The 21,030-nt window shown below is 38.6% G+C and overlaps 1 protein-coding gene across 12 annotated transcripts in view; it reads right to left on the bottom strand.

Moving 5' to 3' along the window:
* CDIN1 (CDAN1 interacting nuclease 1) overlaps positions 1-11,148 on the bottom strand; it is a 207,654-nt gene extending 196,506 nt beyond the window's left edge. For 11 of the 12 annotated variants that reach the window (XM_081830851.1, XM_081830854.1, XM_081830864.1 and 8 more), the window contains exon 1: positions 10,539-10,852. In XM_081830851.1, the coding sequence (XP_081686977.1) occupies positions 10,539-10,639 (101 nt within the window). In that variant the 5' untranslated portion in view covers positions 10,640-10,852. The other variant, XM_081830856.1, reaches the window with a different exon arrangement.
* Between the last annotated feature and the right edge of the window lie 9,882 nt (positions 11,149-21,030).

Here is a 21,030-nt window from a genome sequence, read left to right as displayed (position 1 = left end):
TTGGGTACCCACAGCATTCCTAGATTAAACATCGCCAGGGTAATCCCCTGACCCTCTGAGAGTGATCACAAATATTCATGACAAACATAATTCATGAGTTTGAGGAGTATAAATCTGAATCTTTCATACCACTAGCCTGACTTCGGGAAGACCACATCAATCAGCTACTAAGTGAGCTTAACCAAACACCTGCACCACAAAGCTTTAGACCTTTGCCATCCTCTCTAGTGCTCACTGCATGTTTGGAGATTCCATCAGTCATGAAGTGATAACCCTGGTAAGTATCAAGGGCATGCTATGCCTCCTATTTCCTAAAACAGGGTAAATACAAGATTAGAGTTTACAGCTCATCCTTTCTTGAGCCTGGAGCAAAGGACAAGTCTCAACAATAATAAAAATAAATATGTGAGAAATAGATGAGTTATGTTGGAGGAGAGAGGAGGGTGACAACGTACCATGTATTTTTAAGTCTTAGTCTTGTAAATGACTACCACTCCCAGGACATCCTCAGAAAAAGCCCAAGCTTCATACAGAATCACTCCAATTAGCAGGTAACAGCACCTGGTCAGGGAAAGACCCAGTACTTACTTATTTGACTGAATAACAGTATCAAAAAACATGAATCCACTTACTTTTTCCTCTGCTTGTACTGCTTTCTCAGATTCAAAATATTTATTCCCATGGTCTTCAAGTTATTTCTCTAAGTTTAAAAGTTTTCAAACATTTTAAGCAGCTGAATCTCAATATTGAAAACACATAAAGGAAATAAGGAAATAATTCTTAAGATATTTTAACACTTTACTTTGGATAGAAAATTGCAGACCTCTCCATTATCTCAATGATACTTCAGGTGTTTGTCAGGTCACGATTTGAATACCAAACATGAGCTGTAAACTCTAATCTTGTATTTATCCTGTTTTAGGTTAAAAGACAAATAAAAAAACTTTATGCACTGTCCTGAAACCAGAAGGAACAGAAAAGATCAGCCCTCAGGCAAGAGAAAGCACTTGAAAAAGTTGACAATGTCAATCCTGTCACTGTTCCCTGGCAAGAAGGAAGCTTTGAGTTATGAAGAAGAACTATTAACTCTTAAATACATTATATCAAGATGCCTCCTGAAAGGTAGGGATGGAAAGAAAGAGGAAAGAACTAAAGTAGAGGCAGGTATTTAGTACCCCAAAGTGGCCAGGCTATTACTGGACCCCAAAGTCCAGTAATGGCTGGACTTCTGACCAGCTATTACTATCTTTAATACACAAGGCACAGACTGCTCCATGCTGGTCTCGAAGCCCATGGAGCGAGCAAACCATCCTGGAGCTGGCTGTGTGCTCTGTTCCCCTAAGAAATGGAGACTCGTCATTCAGTTAGAAGCTGCACCTCAACACCTTTACTGTGTTCACTGTGTACCAGCTCATGGGAGAAGAAATCTAACAGCAGAAAGAGAGAAAGGCACCTTGAATTAAACATTTGAAAACATTTCCTCTCAGGAAAAAGCCAACTGAAAATAAAGGAAAATTTATCCTTTACCCATCTCCCATATGATTTTCACACTGGTATGTAACTTTTATACATTAAGGTCACTTTTCCTACTTAACTCTGGAAAAGTACTTGTATATTGATTGTTTTGTTTTTAAGGAAAATTCAACCAATATGGCAAAACTGCACAGAAGGTGTAATAAAAACATACTGGTAAATTCAGTCAACATTTGCTGAAAGTCAAATAATAAGATATTATTACCCTAAACATCTAATGAACATTTTTCTCCTAGGGAGATATATAATTCCTCCTTATTGTGTCTGTAAACATTCTGATACGAGTTATTACTTAGTAGACTAAAGTTTGATGTCTGAATATAGACTTTAAAATGAAGTTAATAATCTAATAACATGAAAACTCCCCCCCTCAAACTAATAAGAAATAGAGTCAGCATGGGTTCTTCTCAAGATAACATTATCTGAGGTTTTCTCCAAATACGCTTTCGTAGAAATTCAAGCTACTTTTGCAACCATGAAAATCCAAAAAGGCACAGATATCTGATCAAAGCACAAGGTGCCATATCCTTAATAAAATAACCTTCCAGAAGAGTCTTTAAGGCTAGGTGTACAATGCAACAACAAAATAAAAACCTGAAATCTTTTTTTTTTTTTAAGATTTTATTTATTTATTTGAGAGAGAGAGAATGAGAGAGAGCACATGAGAGGGGGGAGGGTCAGAGGGAGAAGCAGACTCCCTGCTGAGCAGGGAGCCCGATGCGGGACTCGATCCCGGGACTCCAGGATCATGACCTGAGCCGAAGGCAGTCGCTTAACCAACTGAGCCACCCAGGCGCCCAAACCTGAAATCTTATGAAATAAAAAATCATATTTTAAAAGATGACTAAAGGAAATACATGAAATAACCATATTCTTTTCTTAGGCCACTTTTTAGGCCAATTTCTTTTCCAATTTGCCCTAAAGACCAAAAAAATACTCCTAGATATATTTCCTAAGTATATGAGTACTATTTTTGAAAGTCATGTAAATTCGTTTTATTTCCTTAGCAAAACCACCAAAAGAATTTCCAGCTCAATAAAAGGCTGATTTTTTTCTCCCTTTACAAGCTATTCTCATTCATTATTCTGGAACTCAGGTGCACCACAGCATTATCAAAAGAATAGAAAATTGACCACAAATTGAGAACCAACTATCAATTCAACTGTGAGAACAAGGCGAATAGGAATAATCTTCCAATTTAAGTAAATCACTACTAATTATAGACTGCAATGTGCTACTCTAATTCTTAAAAATCAGTGCATCTGGGTTCAAAAGTTTGGTTTTGTTTTTTTCTAAATGACATTATATATTACTATGAAAGATTTAAGACAAGTTTCTGATATCTGGGCCATATTCAACTAATGATTAAATCCATGTGTTCAGAGCCATATAATCAACTGATCCGTATCAAAGCAAAATTTTGTTTTATATGTTTCGGAAGGTTAGTACTCAGACATTTCTTCTACTATAGGCCAGCTACTAAATCCTAATAATAACAATAATCATATTTACCATCCATTAAATACTTATCAGAACGTCTACACTACGCTAAGTGTTTTACATGCCTTATTTTACTTAATCCTCACCACAGACTTAAGGAACTGAATGGCAAGAGGCAATACACAGAGTAAGAGTAAGAGTCTGCAGCTGGACCCTGCCTGGGTTTGAATCCCTCTTCTACTTCTTAGCAGTGGAGCTCTATCCCTGTTTTTTTTTTTGTTTTTTTTTTTTACAGATGAGGCAACTGTGACTCAGATAAAGGTGGCAAAACCAAGTCATTCCCCAAGAACAAACCATTATAGGAAGCAAAACACAACGGAATACAAGACTCCCCATGGATCAAGAGAATAGCTTAAAATGCATCACTGGAGGTGGGGGGTAACATTATTCAAAAAAGGGTAACTGTAGTCAACAGCAGCACCAAAATAAACTAAGCCACCCTGAACAAAGGTAAAACTTAAATAAAACTGTGCTTGTCCCAAGCAAGTCCCTTAGCTACTCCACTCCTAACTAGACCAGACCCTAGGTCCACCATCAACTACCACTAAGTTCTACCCTGGCAAATACACAATACAGCCAGCCCTACCTCCAGTTCTCAGGTAAAAGGAGGTGAAGATCTCAAGAAAACGAACCAACTCTATTGGTTTAAATACAGGGAGCCCGGCCAAACAAGTTTTTAACTACTCCTTGTGAGATTTATCTAGGAACAGCCTCATATGAGTAAATGGTTGCCTATACTATGACCCAGGAGTGGGAAAACAGTAGGTGTTGTGGGCCAAGACAGAAAACATAATGGGGAAGGCACTCTTAGAAACAGCTGAGCCAGAATCTCTAAGGGAAAAGATATAGCAGTAATGTAAAGACACTTGCTTGCTTAGAGATGTATGGTATCAAGAGTTTGACTTCTGACTCGTTAGTATAGGCATAAATAGCAACCAAATAACTAATGCACGGCAAGGGAACTCAGGGAAAAATTAAATTTGTGCCAAAGGGCTTAGTTTATCAGCAAAAGAATTTCTAACCAAGGCATATCTCCTCAAAGAAACCCACTTGACTCAAGATACATGTAGTAAATGTTCCACAAATTCTTTGTGGATTCTGTGATTCTAATAATTTACAGCTACTGGATATGTCTTAAACTCTTTCCTCAGACTACAAGTTATTCAAAATTAATGACTACAATGTCTTATCTGTTTTCTAAAAAATACTCGAATAGTGCCGCAGACATAGTGAGCACACAGTGAATTATGACAGACCAAATGCCAAGAGAGGTGAATGAACTGCAAGTACCAGTGAAAATCATGGGCTGACTGTGTGATGGATTGTTTCACATGAAATGGTGGTAGTAAATGATATTAGTTGAAAGAGTATTCCAGTGAGAGAAATAGGAAAATTACCATTAGGCAAATACCGGTAATAACAATTTCAAGCAAGAACCACTGATGGATGCTTGTATCAACAGAAAAGTGTGATATGAGAAAAAGAATATTTGCATAGACTCAAAGGATATCCCCACAAGGTAATTATTGGAAAGGGAATAGTAGTAATTTTATAATGGAGAAACCTGGCAGACATCACACCTTAACCAAGTGAATAAGGTTAACCTTACCAGCAATAAAACATAAAAAGTCATGCACCCCCTGAGATGATGTACGGAGAAGGGTACAACAGCACTTCTGGGGTATTTTTGCCAAAAAGGTTTACCCTCAATCTAATCATGACAAAACATCAACTACAAAGGACATTCTACAAAATAATTGGCCAGTACTCTTCAAAACTGTCAAGATCATAAAAGACAAAAAATAATGGTAAGGAACAGCCACCGGCTGGAGGAGCCTAAGAAGACATGACAACTAAATGTAATGTGTGATCCTGTAATAGCAAAGGGATGTTAGTGAAAAATCTAGCAAAAGTTCAAAACAGGCCTATAGATTAATTAACCGAACTACAATAAAATTAATTTCCTGATTTTTATAATTGTACTATGGTTATGTAAGAGGTTAACACTAGGGGAACCTGGGTGAACTGTATATGGGAACTCTCAAAGAATGACTAAAATCAGATACATATGTAGTGTTTAGGCAGGAAAAAAAAATGTAAAATATAACCTGACTGGGCTGGGGGGCTTCTACCTGAATAAGGACGTCCAGGAAATAAGCTGGGAGATGCAAATCAATGAATGTATCCTCAGCAAGTACTTAGATACAGTATGCCCTATATTCTTGGGCCCAAAGGGTCCATTATCTGTAAAACTGCAGATCAGAAAAGAATAGGAGGGTGAATTTTGGAGCTGTACAATATTAGACATCATAAAGCCTTATCCCTTCATTTTAAATTGAACGATTATAAAACCAGAGGGTTAAGAGGACTGCACAGGCTCAACCTAGTGACTTATAAAGACATAAATTTGTAATTTCAGTGAAAACAAGGAAGTCATGGATAAGTGAGGCTAGCAAGAAGCCACAGTGAGTGTATGGGGGGGGTGGGGATTAAGCCACATCTTTACCTTTTAGCTAGACAAATTAAAAAATTAATAAGAAAGAAAGCCACAAAGAATCTAGAAGAAAATTTAGGTGAAGATTTAGTTTTCATGTCTTAGGACAGGACAGGACTTTCTCAGCAAAAAAAGGATAAACTTAAAGTTAAGCATATAAAAAACAGAAAAAGTGGCACCTGGGTGGCTCAGTCAGTTAAGGGTCTGCCTTCGGTTCAGGCCATGATTTCAGGGTCCTGGGATGGAGCCCCATAGTGGGCTGCCTGCTCAAGGGGGAGTCTGCTTCTCCCTCTGCCTCTCCAACCCCCCAGCCCCCACTCACACACGCTCTCTCTCTCAAATAAATAAATAAAATCTTTAAAAAGAACTTTAAAAAAATAAAAAATAGAACAATATTTAAAAGCAAACAACTGGGAAAATACCTGCAACAGATATGACATGTAAAGGATCAACATCCTTAACATACGCAGATCACTAAACAATAACAAATCAATAAACAATAATAAGCAAACACTCCAATATAAAATTAGACAAAGGACAGCAGGCAGGTAACTCAAAAAGAAGAAAGTTAAATGGTCAATAAACAACTGGGGAGATACACAATGCACTATAATAAAAAATGCAAATTACAAAATGTCACTCTTGATCAATCGTACTAAAGATTAAATAATGACACTCTTTAATGCTGGCCAAAGTTGTAGAGACAGATACTCCCCTGCCCTGGAAGTAATAGGATTAGTATAATCTTTTTTTTTCTTTTTCTTTTTTTTTTTTTTGAGAGGGAGAGAGGCAGGGGAGAGGTGGGGGGAGAAGCACAGAGAGAGGGAGAGAATCTTAAGCAGGCTCCAGGCCTAGCTCAGAGCCCAAGGGAGGGCGGGGGCTCCATCTCACAACCCTGAGATCATGACCTGATTTGAAATCAAGAGTTGGACACTTAACCAACTGAGCCACCCAGGTGCCTTAGTATAATCTTTTTGATACTAATTTGTCAATATACACCAAAATCCTTCAAAATATACATATCCTTTGATTTGAAATAGCTCATAGTTGTCAAAGTGTGGTCAATGGACTCCAGTGGACTCCTGGAGTCCCTGAGACCCTCTCAGGGGTCTACAAAGTCAAAACTATCTTTATGGAACTAGTAAGACATGATTTACTTATTCCCTGTGTGAAATCTGCATGGATGATACAAAAACAATAGTGGGTAAAACTGCTAGCCCCTACGCATAAATCAAGGCAAACTGTTCTAGGAGTCACCGTAAATTTCACTGCAACACACTTGCAGGACAAAGAAAAAAAAAAAGCCAGTTTGGGACTCCTGGTTGGCTCGGTTGGTAGAGGATGCTGACTCTTGATCTCAGGGTAGTGAGTTCAAGTCCCATGTTGGGCATAGGGTTTACTTAAAAAAAAAAAAAAAAAGGCCAGTTTCATATAAGAATATCTTAAGATTCATTTATTAATTTTATTAAACCTCAACCTTTGAATACACATCCTTTTAACATTCTATATGACAAAGTAAGAAGCAAATACAAAGCACATCTACGGCATATATCAAAGTATGATGGCTGACTCAAGGGAGAACACTTACATGATTGTTGTAGAGCTGAACTAGCCACTTTTTCCATGGGACAACTTTTTTACTTGAATGAGCAATGAACAAAGTATAATTATTTAGATTTGGGTATCTGGAAGACATTTTCTGAAAAATAAACAATGTGAGCCTGTCACTTCAAAGAAAACAACTGATAATATTTGCTGCAATGATAAAATTTGCTTTCAAGGGAAAATTCAAATATTGGAAAACTCTGCACCCCTCACCATAAGCCTGACAGCTTCAAATCTTACATACTTTTCTGATGAGATCAGTGGGGATATTAATGAATATGATTTTTTGATAATGTATAATGAAAGGTGACAACATTTGGAAGATTTGCATAACTCACAACCAACATTTTACAAACAAACAATGCATGGATGATAAAAATCATGCATGGGTGAAAGATCCACTCAAAGTTCAAGACAGGCCAGTGGATTGTAATATAACAGAGTGAAAAGCTCCATGATATGGTTTCACATTCTACATTGTAAATTAACCTTTGAGAAAATACCACTTGTTAGGTTTTATGTAGTAACAAAAATATCCACATTATCTAGAAAGCCTATTAAATTATTCTTCTCTTTTCCAACTACATCTGTCTGAGGCTAGGGTTTCTTCATATTCTTTAATCAAAGCAACATATTACAACAGGTTGAATACAGAAGCAGATGTCTTCCTTCTATTTAAGACAGCCACTAAAGAGATCTGCAAAAGTGTAAAACAATGCCATTTTCTCACTACTTTTTTGAAATGATGGTTATTAATCATAAAAATATGTTAACACAAAATGGGTTTATTATTGTCATTTTTAAATAAATTATTTTTTTTTAATTTCCCAATTTTAATTTGTATTTTGGTACATATCAACAGATGTAATCTACGTAAACAAAAGTTCTTTGGGGTCTTTGAGGCTTATTTAGAGCATAAAGAGATCTGGAGACCAAAAGGTTTGGAAACTACGGATACAGTCACTCTCACATCTGTGAATCTAAAGTAAGAAAATAAGCAGAAGACTGGGCATTATATAACAACTACATCAGAAAATTAGAAAAACAAAACTTCTGATGTCCAATAATAAGAAAGTGGATGGTACATATAGAATGTGATATTATTATTTATTTGAAACAAATTGTGAAGAATTTTATGAGAAGTGCTCACAATATGTGAAGTAAGAACAGGAAGACCTAGAAACTATATTAGTAGGGGCAGTATTACACTGAAAAAAAGACTACACGGAAATACATAAAATGTTAAAAGAACTTTTCTGGGCCAGGCAATTATGAATACTTTTTGTTTTCTTTACTGAGCATGCACAACTTTTAAAATCAGGAAGATAAAACTTTAGCAACTTTTAAAAAACATTTCCATACTGGGGAGCCTGGGTGGCTCAGTGTGTTAAGCTTCTGACTCTTGATTTCACCTCTGGTCATGATCTCGGGGTGGGGAGATGGAGCCCTGCATGAGGCTCTGCACCTGGCATGGAGTCTACTTAGGATTCTCTTTCTCCCTCTCCCCCTCACTCTTCCTCTCCCCCTGCTCCCCAACATCCACGCTCCTGCACATGCTCTCTCTCCCTCTCTCTCTCTCAAATAAAATCTTAAAAACAAAAACAAAACCATTTCAGTACTTTTTCTTTAGAACTCAGTGTATGCAAATGCCAACAAAAAATAATTGTCACTCTTACTATTATTAATATGAAGACTAATCCAGACAGCTTAATGTAGAATTCTGAACTGAAAGTCAAGAAACCTGTATTCTACATTGTTTTGCCATTAAACATCTCTGGGATTTTGACAAGTCACTTAACCTATTCGAACCACCAGAAATTATCTATGAGGTCCTTATCTGACTCTCTAGTAAAATGAACTACCAAATCTAAAGGTTGTTCAAGGCCTTTGCAACAACCACCTAGTGTAAAACAGTGCCGTTATGAAAACTGTGAAGTCAACTCCAAAAACCACACTGTTAAAAGAATTTCCACTCATGCTGCTAAATGACCCTTTAATCCCTTCTTTTGCAGAGTAGTACAGACTCTGTAAATAAAGTTTCCAGTGGAAGAAGAGTTAGTTATTCCCTGAATGGTATTTGGGAAAATTGAAAAATATTTGGCCATATCATGAATAAGGGGGGAAAAAAGCGTATAAGAGAATAGGCAAGAGAGCATGGTGCCCCTAACGAAGGGCATCCTTCATTAGTGTACTTCCTAAGTCCTCCATAAGCATATGGGGAGGTTACTTCTTATGGAGATAAGGTGACAAGGGAAAAAAAAAAAAGAGATAAAAAGAGGTGGGGAAAAAGAGGAGAGGAAAAGGGAGAGGAAAAGAAAGAGAAGCAAAAATACAGTAGTAATATGAGAACATAACAAGAGCTCCATCTTCAAACTGCCCAGAAAAATCTACCTATTCCCTCAGCCAACCAGCCTTCCCCCATTTCATTGTTCATTGACAGAGCTGGCAAGAGTTAATGAAAGAAAATTAAATTCCAATCTGTCAATTTTGTTCCTTGTTGGCAAGTTTGATAAAAGTCTTAAAAACTATAAAAGGAAAAATATTGCCTTTAATTATATCTGGAAAATATTAAAAATATTTTACAGATGAGGAAAACTGACTCCTTCAAAAAACAGAGGTCATAAAGACCTTTAATTTACTCTTCAATTTGTACTTTATTAATACCAATTATCCAGTAATCTCTCTTTCTTCAAGAAAACACTTCTTTGGTGATATCTGTGCAAGGGTGGGAAGTATGAACTACACCTGGAATGTGTGTATATATATATATATATATATATACACACATATATATATATTTTAACAACCATATATGTATATATATGTATATATGGTTGTTAAAATGACCAGTCTTGACCCAAGAGTGGAATCCCTAGCGCACCAGTCTCTGACTGGACTGACAAACACTTGAGATCACCTAATTGCTTTAGAGAGTCGAAGTTGAACAGTAGGAGGCCTCTTTAGGCCTGTGGTCCCTTGTTTGTTTCCAGGGGCCAATCGAAAAAGGTCTTCCATTTCCTCCTTCTGAATCTAGAATTTGCATTTCCACTTTGAGAGGGCCCGGCCACCTATCATTCATTCCTAGTATCTGTCAATTAACCAGACATTTATGAAGCACCTACTATGTGCAGCCATCACATAGAACACATCAAGTTTTCAATAAACGTTTCTGAACTTTAATTTAATTTCAAGGTCTTGGGAGACTGCCAGGGATTCATCCATTTAAGAGTCTCCTGTGGAAGACAGGTGAAAGAAGAAACCTTTTCACATCCTTGATCTCCCAACAACCAGACACTCTTGTTCCTCCCCGCTCATGTGTGACACGTGGCTCCTAAGCGCTGGCTGGGATGCCCAGGCACAGCTGCTGCGGGCAAAGCGCTGTGCGAGTGGAGAGACGGACACTTACCTGGGGAACCTCTGCTTCAGCTTCCTCAGGCTCTGCCTGGTAGGCGGTACAGACACTAGGCACTGGGCTATCTCGTCGTACTGGGCTTTGGTCAGTATCATGTTGGGCCAGGGACTGGAAAGTGGCGGGGACAAGGAAAACACACCCTGGGCTCCAGCAGCCTTGGTGCCGGGAGACGAGGGGTGGGCACACAGCGGCACGGCGCTGGCTCCTAGTCTTCTTTGGCTTGTTCCTATACCCCCTTCACCACTAGCTGCACAGCTTAGGCTTCACCCAGCTGCTCGGCGACGGGGGGAGGGCTGTAGACCCGATTGCCCTACCTTGGCTCTCTGAGCAGCCGCAGTGGGCCCGGCCGAAGGCAACCGGCCGCCATGATAGTTAAGGGCAAAACGACCAGGAAGTAGCTGCCGTCAACAGACGTGGCGCCTAAATCGTTGCGGGCTCCCGTCCAGGCAGTGTCCACCAGGGATCAACCTCCTTTGTTTGCTGAATTCACTCTCCCGGCTACCAGAAGTCAGGGAGCCCTAGCGCACAGGCCGGGCGGCAGAGCATAAAGGTGCCCCACGATCCTTAAGCTTGAGCCCCGGAAAGAGACTGCTTGGGCGCGCGATTTGAATACGCTTCCAAACGCGCCGTTTTAGCGCAGCTCCAATCGGAGGCCAACAAAGAAAGTCGTCTTCACCAAAGTCTCTCCGCACTCTGAGAGCAGGAACCTGGCAGTTAATCCCCACCGGGATAGCTGTGGACATACAGCTTGGCTTGTGCTGAGAAGTCCGACAACTTCTGCAGCTCGCGTGGAAGGCACTTTTGGTCATGTAGGGACACAGAATAGAAAACAAATCCGACATCATCCAACAGCCCCCAGTAAAGCACATAACTCACTCCCCAGAGTTAGGTGCTTACTGACTGAAATCAATTCTTACTCCTTTTTGTATCTTGACCTCTCAGAAAATAGTAGGCGCTCAAGAAATGTTTGGAGAAATGAGTCACTGAATGAATTTCTGTTTTCTTGAGGTGTTGTAATAGATCTCAGCCCTCCTGAGGCAATTTATTAGGACATCAGCCCTTTAATCCCTTTAAAAAAATCTGGTTCGGGTTGCCTGGGTGGCTCAGTAGGTTTTAAATATCTGCCTTCAGCTCAGGTTCTGATCTCGGGGTCCTGGGATGGAGCCCCACACTGGCTCCCTGCTCAGCACGGAGTCTGCTTCTCCCTCTCCTTCTGCCACTACCCCTCACTGGTGTGTGCTCTCTCTCTCAAATAAATAAATTTAAAAAATCAGGTTCTTAGAAGGCCATGTGTTTTGTTTCTTTTCAAACTTTATCATTTTAAGCAAAGAAATGGTGTTTCCATTTTAAAGTGTTTTGTTTTTGTTTTTGTTTTTGTTTTTAATCTGGAATAAGGCCTGGGTTGGAAATTTAGCTTAGATATGCTTTCTCAGATAAATGTCTTAATCCATCTAAGTCTTAGTTCCTTTGTCTGTAAAATTGATTTTTAATTCATGGCCTAAGAGAGTGTTACTTTTTGGTGTAGTAATTAAGCATTAATAGTTGACAAGACCACAATTAACATTAAATAAGTTAATACAAGGAACAGAAAGATTCCTTAGCATAGTGTCTGGCAGATAGTCTATGTAAGATAAGTAGCCTTTGTAAGACCACTTGACATAATGATAAGTCCCATGGATGTGGCTGTTGACCAGGTATCGTTTGTTCTCTACACATTGACTCACTTAATCTTCATAATTTCCTATGAAGCAGATCCTATTGCCATTATCATCCTCCTCCTCCTCCCTTTGGTGCAGGGTGAATAAACTGAGGCATGGAAAGGTCAGGGTAACTTTCCCAGAGGTCATGAGAACAAGTAAGCAACAGGGGTAGAGTTTAAACTCTCGAAATTTGGTTCCAGGGTCTGTGGTCTTGCCAACTCTTAATGCTTAATTACTACACCAAAAAGTAACACTCTCTTAGGCCAAAGGTTAAGGAACTTTTTTTTTGAAGGGAACAATCTCCATTTCAAAGAACCTTTCAGTCCAGGCTTTAAAAACGCTTCACCACTTTATTTTCCCAGGCGTCTCAAAATCCAGTATCAACAGTGAATCCTGAATTCAGCAACCCTAGTTTTGTTTTGTTTTGTATTTGTTTTTAATATTTACAGCAGAATGTTTTTCCCCCCATATGCTTTGCATCTAGCCCTGGTTGTGTGACATTAGTACATAACTATTTATTTATGGCAGCGTGGCCTGGAGTTGCCACCTGGCTAGTTTGTTGCTGACCCTGCCATGACTTTTACATGAAAGCTAGTTGACGATAAGCAGACACCACTTGATCCCCCATTCCTTTCTCCTTCCCCACTTCACTCTTTGCAGTTCACAGCCAACAGATTTTTATAGAAAACATCAGTTCAAGGATGTTTGCTCTAGTTATTTTTTATGGTAACTCTTCTCTCTGGCTCTTGTCCTGCATTCACCCTCACAACGGTTCAGGAAAAAGCCAGGTTTGTTTTTCTGGTTTTTATTTTTAACATGCTGGCGGTTTAAAATTTTGACCCAAATCCAGTAGATTGTTTAAGAGTTAGCGCCAAGGGAAAAGCACAGTTATGTTGTTGTTTTCATTGGCAGTGACGGTAGTGTTGTTTATTAAGTACAAAATAGAAGCAAAGCAGAAATGTGGTCGAGGTGGTGGTGGTGTTTAGGTGTTATTTATTTATTTACTTTTTTACATGAAATGCTCAGGGTAAGACAATTAATCCTTTGAGGCTCCCTTCTTCCCCGCCTGCCGCTTACCCTGTGCTCCTCCATTCTGTCCCATCTCTCACATCACCCTCCATGCCCCTTATCTGCCATATTCCTTCTAGAGCTGCCTGCCTTTCCATTTCTGAAGTTCCCCTACTGTTTCTCAGTCAGTCAGTCAGTCAGCCAGTCAGTCAGTAATACCAACCACCCACTAAGTGAGGTAGGTCATGAAATGAAAACAATACCAAACTAAAACCACAAAGAACTAGCTACCTGTTTCAAATCAGTCATAAATTGTGTGGCCTTGACCCAGTGACAGCCTCTCTGATCCTGACTGTCCTCATTGTAACCTGAAGAAATGGAACTTTATAGTTCTGATAGGGAGAAAGACTCTACGGATATGAAAGATGCGTATGAAATCATAGCAAGAAAATGTGTCCGAGTGGGGAGTAGTACAGCTCCCTCGAAGAACCTCCAGCCCTGAAAGATGGGCTGGAATGAATGGCTTGACCAGATTTCTTTCTACCAATTCCTGGACGCTGTGAATGATGAACAATTGTAAAGGAGTGTGGGGTTTGGCAGGAAGGCATCAGAAGGTCATTTCAAGAAGAGTGCTAAACACAAAGGACTAAAAATAAGAATGAGCCAAGTCACGCGCATGGGAAAGTTATTCTGGCTGGAGCAAAGAGTTCTAGGCAGAGTGAAAAGGAGTTGAAGATGCTTGACCTTGGAAAGAGTCAGTCTCATTTTTAAACAGTCTGTTGTTCACTGAATCTGCCAAATCCAATGCATGTCTTTTAAAAATAAATACTGACATATTATTTTATTACGTTTTAATGTCTGATTCTATTCATGGAAACTTGCTAAAGTCATCTCATTGCTTATTTTGAAGAAAAATAATTGAAGTCTACTAACTGAATAAAGAAGGAATTAATATTATTTAAGCACCTGTGATGCTCAGACCTTATCCCATTAGTCCCTAATTTATAGGTTAAGAAACTGAAGCTCAAAGCGAGTAAAGGAGTTGCCAGTGAAGTGCCCAAACCGTGATTTGGATCCAAGCTAGTCTGACTGTAGGGCCTCATGTTCTCCATCACAGTGTACTTGTAATTCAAAAAGGAAAAACTCTTTGATTGAACTATCCTTAATTAGCATTTATGTTCTGAACTAGCTGGCCACTTTCTTTGGCTACCAGCAGTGCCTGCTGAAGAAGCAGTGACCTTCAATTTTGACATTTAACCAAACACACTCTAAAAAAAAAATTGTTTGGCCTCTTTGAATAGAAGAGATTGCATATTGTTCTCTTTGCCCTGTGAAGTACCACCTAAAGTGATGCATCTTTTGAAAGCAAAGTTTACATTTCCATACTCGCGGTCCATGAGTGACAGGTCATTTTATCCTGGTCCCAACATAATGCAAGCACTTAGTAGACAATAAAGATCAAAATAACTCAGTTGTTGAGGCTTGCAGAAATTACTTAACTTAATGACTTGAGGAAAACAGAAGAAAAAATACAGAAGGACATTCCACACCATGATGGTGAAGCAGTTAGAGAAGACCAAAACCCAGATGTTTGGTTGCTTCATGAAAGTCAGTGGTGAATGAACTCCTAGTTTGTCAAACCAGGTAGGCTGATTCCAGAAGGAGTTTGTGGTTGGGGGTGGGTATCCACTGAAGACCTGTTACAAAAAGAACCGGTGTCCTGAGCACACATCATTCCGAATGGTATCTCTGTAAGTCTTTGTTATTCAATAACAGTAAGAGCCAGTTGCAGGTGGGGTGGGCGGCACTTACCAAAGGCAGGCACCATGCTAAGCACTTTATACACACCTATTTCCCTTAATTCTCAGATCCAAATTCAAGAAGTAAGTTCTATTATTAAATCCATTCTCTAGGTGAGAAAACTAAGGCTTAGAGAGGTGCTTTCTTATTTATCTCGTCAATTGTTTCACAACATTTTAGAATAGTATTTCTCACACTGTCTGCCTTGAGGGTTCAGTTTTCCCCCAATTTTCCATGGACAATACTTCTATAAAATAAGATAAAAATGAATTACTCAAAAAAAAGAAATTTAAAAAGACAAAGACATATAAAATGCAAGCCCCCAATTGGTTATTATGAGAGTCAATATACTTACAACTACTCTACCAAATTGCTATAAAAGGGTCTAAACGCTTATTCTCAATTTCTGTACCTTTCGCATCAAAACATGTAAGAAACACTTTGAGGACCAACGCGGTTTGCTGATCACATTGTGAGTGGTACTGTAGTGGTACGTTCAAAAGCCACCATCACAAGCCAGGTATGTGCGAAGTGTAGGACGTCACACTTCCATTACTCTTAGGTAGAAGTATAACCTGTTCTTTTTTAGACTTGTAAGTATCAATCATCATTATTATTGCCTTTATTCTACTGTTTTTAGTTCTTCTCAAGTGATGTATATTTATTAAGGTTAGCAGTGCAAATCCTTACAGGCTATTTCATTACGCACCCTATGAAGTTAACACCATGTGTTTTTATGGCATAAAACCTAATTTCTTCTTTAAATTATAAACCCATCAATCAGAGTTTATATACCTCTTCTGTTCTGAATCATACACAGAACACTGCTGGCACAGGATAAAGACTATTAATTGGCATTTACACATTTACTATTAACACTTTGGACAAGGATAAAAAAGAAAGTAGTGTTTTCACAGGGACAATTTTGCTTGGGTGTTTGTTATAGTAAAGGGAGGCACGTGAACATGTTTGTTGAAGAAAGACTGAAGCCTCTTAAATTTTCTCCTCAGGCTCATCAGGGACTTGTGGATAATTTGCAGGCAATTTGTATCCCCTTTTCCTGCAGGACTAAACCTCAGATGTAATTTCTGCAGTTGTCAATCACTCTTCTTGTCCCACAGACCATTCTGCAAGAATATATCAGGTTCTGAAGGTTTTCTCACATTTATAAATTCAGGAATTGAAAGAGACTATGCTGGTGAAGTAGAGGGTTTCTCCTGTAGAAAGAAGAATGAGAGGCAAGGAATCAAGTCTGTCCTTAATAAGCACTTCTTTCAACATAAGCTGGAGTTGGAAGTGCATGTCAGATGGAGATTAGCTCTAAGTCTCTTCATTTAAAAAATTATTCTCTTTTGCCATCCCACTGGGTTAGACTTTCAAAAGAGCAGGCAAGATGCCAGTCAGGATGTATAACACTTTCCTTCTCCATGATTGATAGAAGGAGAAGTTAGGGGAAGGAGTTCCTTCTGAAATAAATATGAAGATTGTTATAATAATAATAGGTACATTCATTTTGAGCAAATGAAAACATATTATCTAATGTGCTTATCTAATGTATTGCCATCAGAGAATCTATAACTGGCATTCTCATACCTACTTGACATATGGGGAAACTGAGATACAATACGGCTTAGAACTTCAACCAGTTTCTTTAGATTTCACTTTTAAATGTGAGGCTATAAAAATACATCTTTATTTTTATACTTAATTTCTCTTTTCATGATCGTCAAGGAAACATATGCTCCTTGTAGCCAACAACACAAGATCAGATACTATAAATTATCCTTAGTCCCATCACTTGGAAGCCATGATAGTAACCATGTTGGCAGTATTTCTTCCAGTCATTTTTCTACAAAATTTTTTCTTTCATAGATAAAAATCAAACTGTATATACAACTTGAGTCCCGCTCTGTTAACTTTATGTTACAATTACGAGCCAAGGTATTCTTATCAACACTTGGCAGTTTTGACCTTAGTTTCCTATTAAGAGTAGAGCAGCAGGTTTCTGAAGTTAGGAGATGAACTCTCACAAGGTGAGTCCTTGAAGGAGGTCCTTGGCATAACCAACACAAGGCTGAGTGGTCCTTCAGTTCCAGCCATGAGCTGCTATTCCAACAATGTGGCAATGATGCAACGGACCCTCTGGAACCAGGCAGAGATTTCTGTGACTTGACTGATGGGCAGCATTTCCTGAGCATTCACAGAACTATGATTGAAATCATGTCAGTAAGCCTCCTACCATGTGGACATTCTGTCAGTCAACATGTTGACACAGGAGCCAGCGGGTAATTTTTTTAAAGATGGCTACTGGTTATATCTGAACATTCAGATTCATTACAGCCCTTGATGCAGGGAGCAAATGTTTTGCATTGCCCAGAGGACAGTCACACTGGATGCCAATCTTCATGCCAGAAGAACTTGGGTTTTCATTTCACTTTTAAACAGCACTAAAAGGTTTAAGTTGGTACAGAGATGAGAAGGAATTAAAGATAATGGTGTGTGCAGGGAGTAACAGAGGTGGGGTCTTAAGGTACAGTTAAGCTCTACACACATGTGCATGCACACATACACACACACACATATATACACACAATCTAGTTTTACAAAATAACACTGGAATTATTTGTATAAAACTTTTAAAAACATGATATAAATGCTCTTAAAATCCAAAGCCCAGTGTAACTCATTTATGCCAACTCCTCTTAGGAAAATACGGACATCCCCCAAAACTCATTCATTCATTTATCAGGTATTTACTGAGTGCTACCATGCACCAGGCACTCTTCTGGGCTATGTGTATAAGCAACATATAGGACCGACCAAGTCCCCACTCTCAAAGTTTATATTCCTCAATAAGATTCAATTTATCAAAAAAGTATTTCATGCTCCAATTTAAAAAAGGCTAAAGAGACATGGCAACTCAAAGCAATACCTGACAAGACTGGATCTTGTACTGGGATGTGGGAGGTCGGGGGAAGAAGTGCAAAAAAAGAACATTATTGGATGAACTCACAAAATTGGAACACGAATGATAGATAATATTTTATTGATAGAAAACATACTTTTTAGTTATTATGTAGTAATATGTTTAAATATATATATAAATGTATGCATAAACATATCCCAAATGACCCAGAAAAAATAAATCAAGGAAAGAGAGTAAATGACAAATCAAAATGGAATAAAATTCAATAGTAGGTGAATCTAGATACAGGGTATATAGGCATTTTTGCTCTTCTCATTTTCTGCAATTTTTATTTTGTAATGCTTTGATAAATTTGAAATTATTTTTAAATAAAATATTTTTGAAAACCTATTTCACTTTGTAAAATGAATGCAAACACAAAGTCCTTAAATCATGCGGCAAGCTCCTGTCAGTCACGTATGATTTATAGACATTTGATTGACATGCTGATTTTCTTGGGACTTCAAAGATAGGATTATATTCCCTAATCATACCCACAGGATAACTGAGGCATAACTTTCAAAATCTCCATCTGCCACCCCACAATATGGACCATAGATGCTTTCCGTCTCATCTAAGAACCTAATGATTTCCTTTTATATCTATATGAAATCTATCTTAAATATATAAATATCCCAGTCACTGTGTAATTGTCATTCACACTCTCTGGGCTAATAAACACCCTAAAGATCTCAGCTATATGATAGACAGAGGAAATGCCACCAAACGATCCCTTTAGAAACATGTCTATCTTCCTTCTTCCCTTTCTCCTCAGGAGTCAGTTAGCTTTCCCAACCTTCTCCTACTCTTTCCACTATTCCCCTCACCGATGTTTACCCCGATAAAACTCCTGCATGTCAAATTCTGTCTTGCATCTGTTTCTCAGAGGACCTAGACTAACATGGCCCCCTTATCTTCAGAAGCACCCACATAGAACTAGAGGTTACATCCTAGTCACCTTACTGCATTTGGGTGTTTCCCAAGCCTTCATCAGCAATACATTAGAAACGATCCCCCAAGAAGGCAGTCTAATCTAATATTTATGAGACTAGACTTTGAAGTCAGAAGGACTCAGGTGGAAGAATTAGTTCGATGATCTTAATATTTAATGGAATCAGATTTCTACCCTAGTGATACACATATTAGATAGTAATAGACAGACTTCTTCTTCTTCTTTTTTTTTTTTTACAGGCTTCTCTTTTTTTAGGTACCACACAGATTTTCTTCATTTCTAAAGACAGACAGCAAAGTAACTAGATGTAAACTTCCCTGGTTGCAATCAAAATCCTTATTTGCTTCCCCAAGGAGATGTAAATTTATACTCAGATGACCTGAATTAACTTTTAGCTATTTCTGCAATTCTTCAGACTTAAAATCACCAGTACTATCTTGGATTTCTTCATTTACACAAATGACTAATCCCTCTTTGGTTCTCTCTTGGAGACTAATGCTTATTTCAGTCTTGTCCAATGTATAATAACTCCTCTTGCCTGGATTTGGGAGCCCAGAGCCATGTGGCCATTTGCGCACCACACACATCTTGAAATTCTGAAGGCATCTCAAACACAACTTTTTAAAAATGAAGCTCATTTTTTTAAAGATTTTATTTATTTATTTGACAGAGAGAGACACAGCGAGAGAGGGAACACAAGCAAGGGGGAGTGGGAGAGGGAGAAGCAGGCTTCCCGCTGAGCAGGGAGCCCGATGCGGGATTCGATCCCAGGACCCTGGGATCATGACCTGAGCTGAAGGCAGACGCTTAACGACTGAGCCACCCAGGCGTCTCTAAAAAAGATTTTATTTATTTATTTGAGAGGGAGAGAGAGAGAGAAAGCGAGCATGAGCAGAGGGAGTGGGAGAAGCAGGCTCCCCGCTGAGTAAGGAGCCCGATGCAGGAGTCAATCCCAGGACCCCGGGATCATGACCTGAGCAGAAGGCAGACGCTTAATGATTGAGCCACCCAGGCGCCCCGAAATGAAGCTCATTTTTATGTTCTTTTAGGTATGCTTCCTTTCTTGGAAATTGCACTATCTACCACACATCCTTTCCATCCTTCCTTGGTGATAGCCAATCACCAAGTCCTTCCTATCACTCTGAAAAATATGCTACTGTCACTATATAGGTCCTTCCATTATCTTCTGAGGTAAAATTGTTATATAACCTATGTTTTGGTATACAACATTATAATTCAACATCTGCATGCTCTACAAAGTGGTCACCACTGAAGTGTGGTTGCCATCCATCACCATACAGTCGACCCCCTTCACCCTTTTGCCCACCCCTCACCCCTCTTACCCTCTGACAACCACCAATCTGTTCTCTGTTTCAATGAGTTCGTTTTTGTTTTGTTTTGTTTGTTCGCTTTTTAAAGATTCCACATATGAGTGAAATCATGTGGTATTTGTCTTTCTCTATCTGATATATTTCACATAGCCTAATATTGTTTAGGTCCATCCATGCTATCACAAATGGCAAGATTTCATTTTTTTATGGCTGAGTAATATTCCATTATATATATATATGTATATATATAAATCACATCTTCTTTATCCATTCATCTATCAATGGCATTTAGTTATTTCCATATCTTGGCTATGTAAATAACACTGCAATGAACATAAGGGTGCATATATTTTTTTGAATCAGTGTTTTTACGTTCTTCGGATAAATAGCCAGAGTGGAATAGATGGATCATAGGGTAGTTCTAATCTTAATCTTTTGAAGAATCTCCATACTGTTTTCCACACTGGCTGTACCAATTTACATTCCCACCAATAGCATACAAGGGTTCCCTTTCTCCACATCCTTTCCAACACTTGTTATTTCTTGGTGTGGTTGTTGTTATTGTTTTTGGTAACAGCCAGTCTAACTGGTGTGAGGTGATATCTCATTGTGGTCTTGATTTAGATTTTCTTAACAGTTAGTGCTGTTGAACATTTTTTCAGGTGCCTATTGGCCATCTGCATGTTTTCTTTGGAAAAATGTCTATTCAGGTCCTATACCAATTTTTTTT

The sequence above is a fragment of the Leptonychotes weddellii genome, chromosome 9, assembly GCF_054177405.1.
Source record: "Leptonychotes weddellii isolate Sample4059 chromosome 9, ASM5417740v2, whole genome shotgun sequence".
Classification (NCBI taxonomy): domain Eukaryota; kingdom Metazoa; phylum Chordata; class Mammalia; order Carnivora; family Phocidae; genus Leptonychotes; species Leptonychotes weddellii.
Note: the sequence above shows the minus strand (reverse complement) of the source record. Positions and strands in the feature narration are given on the sequence as shown.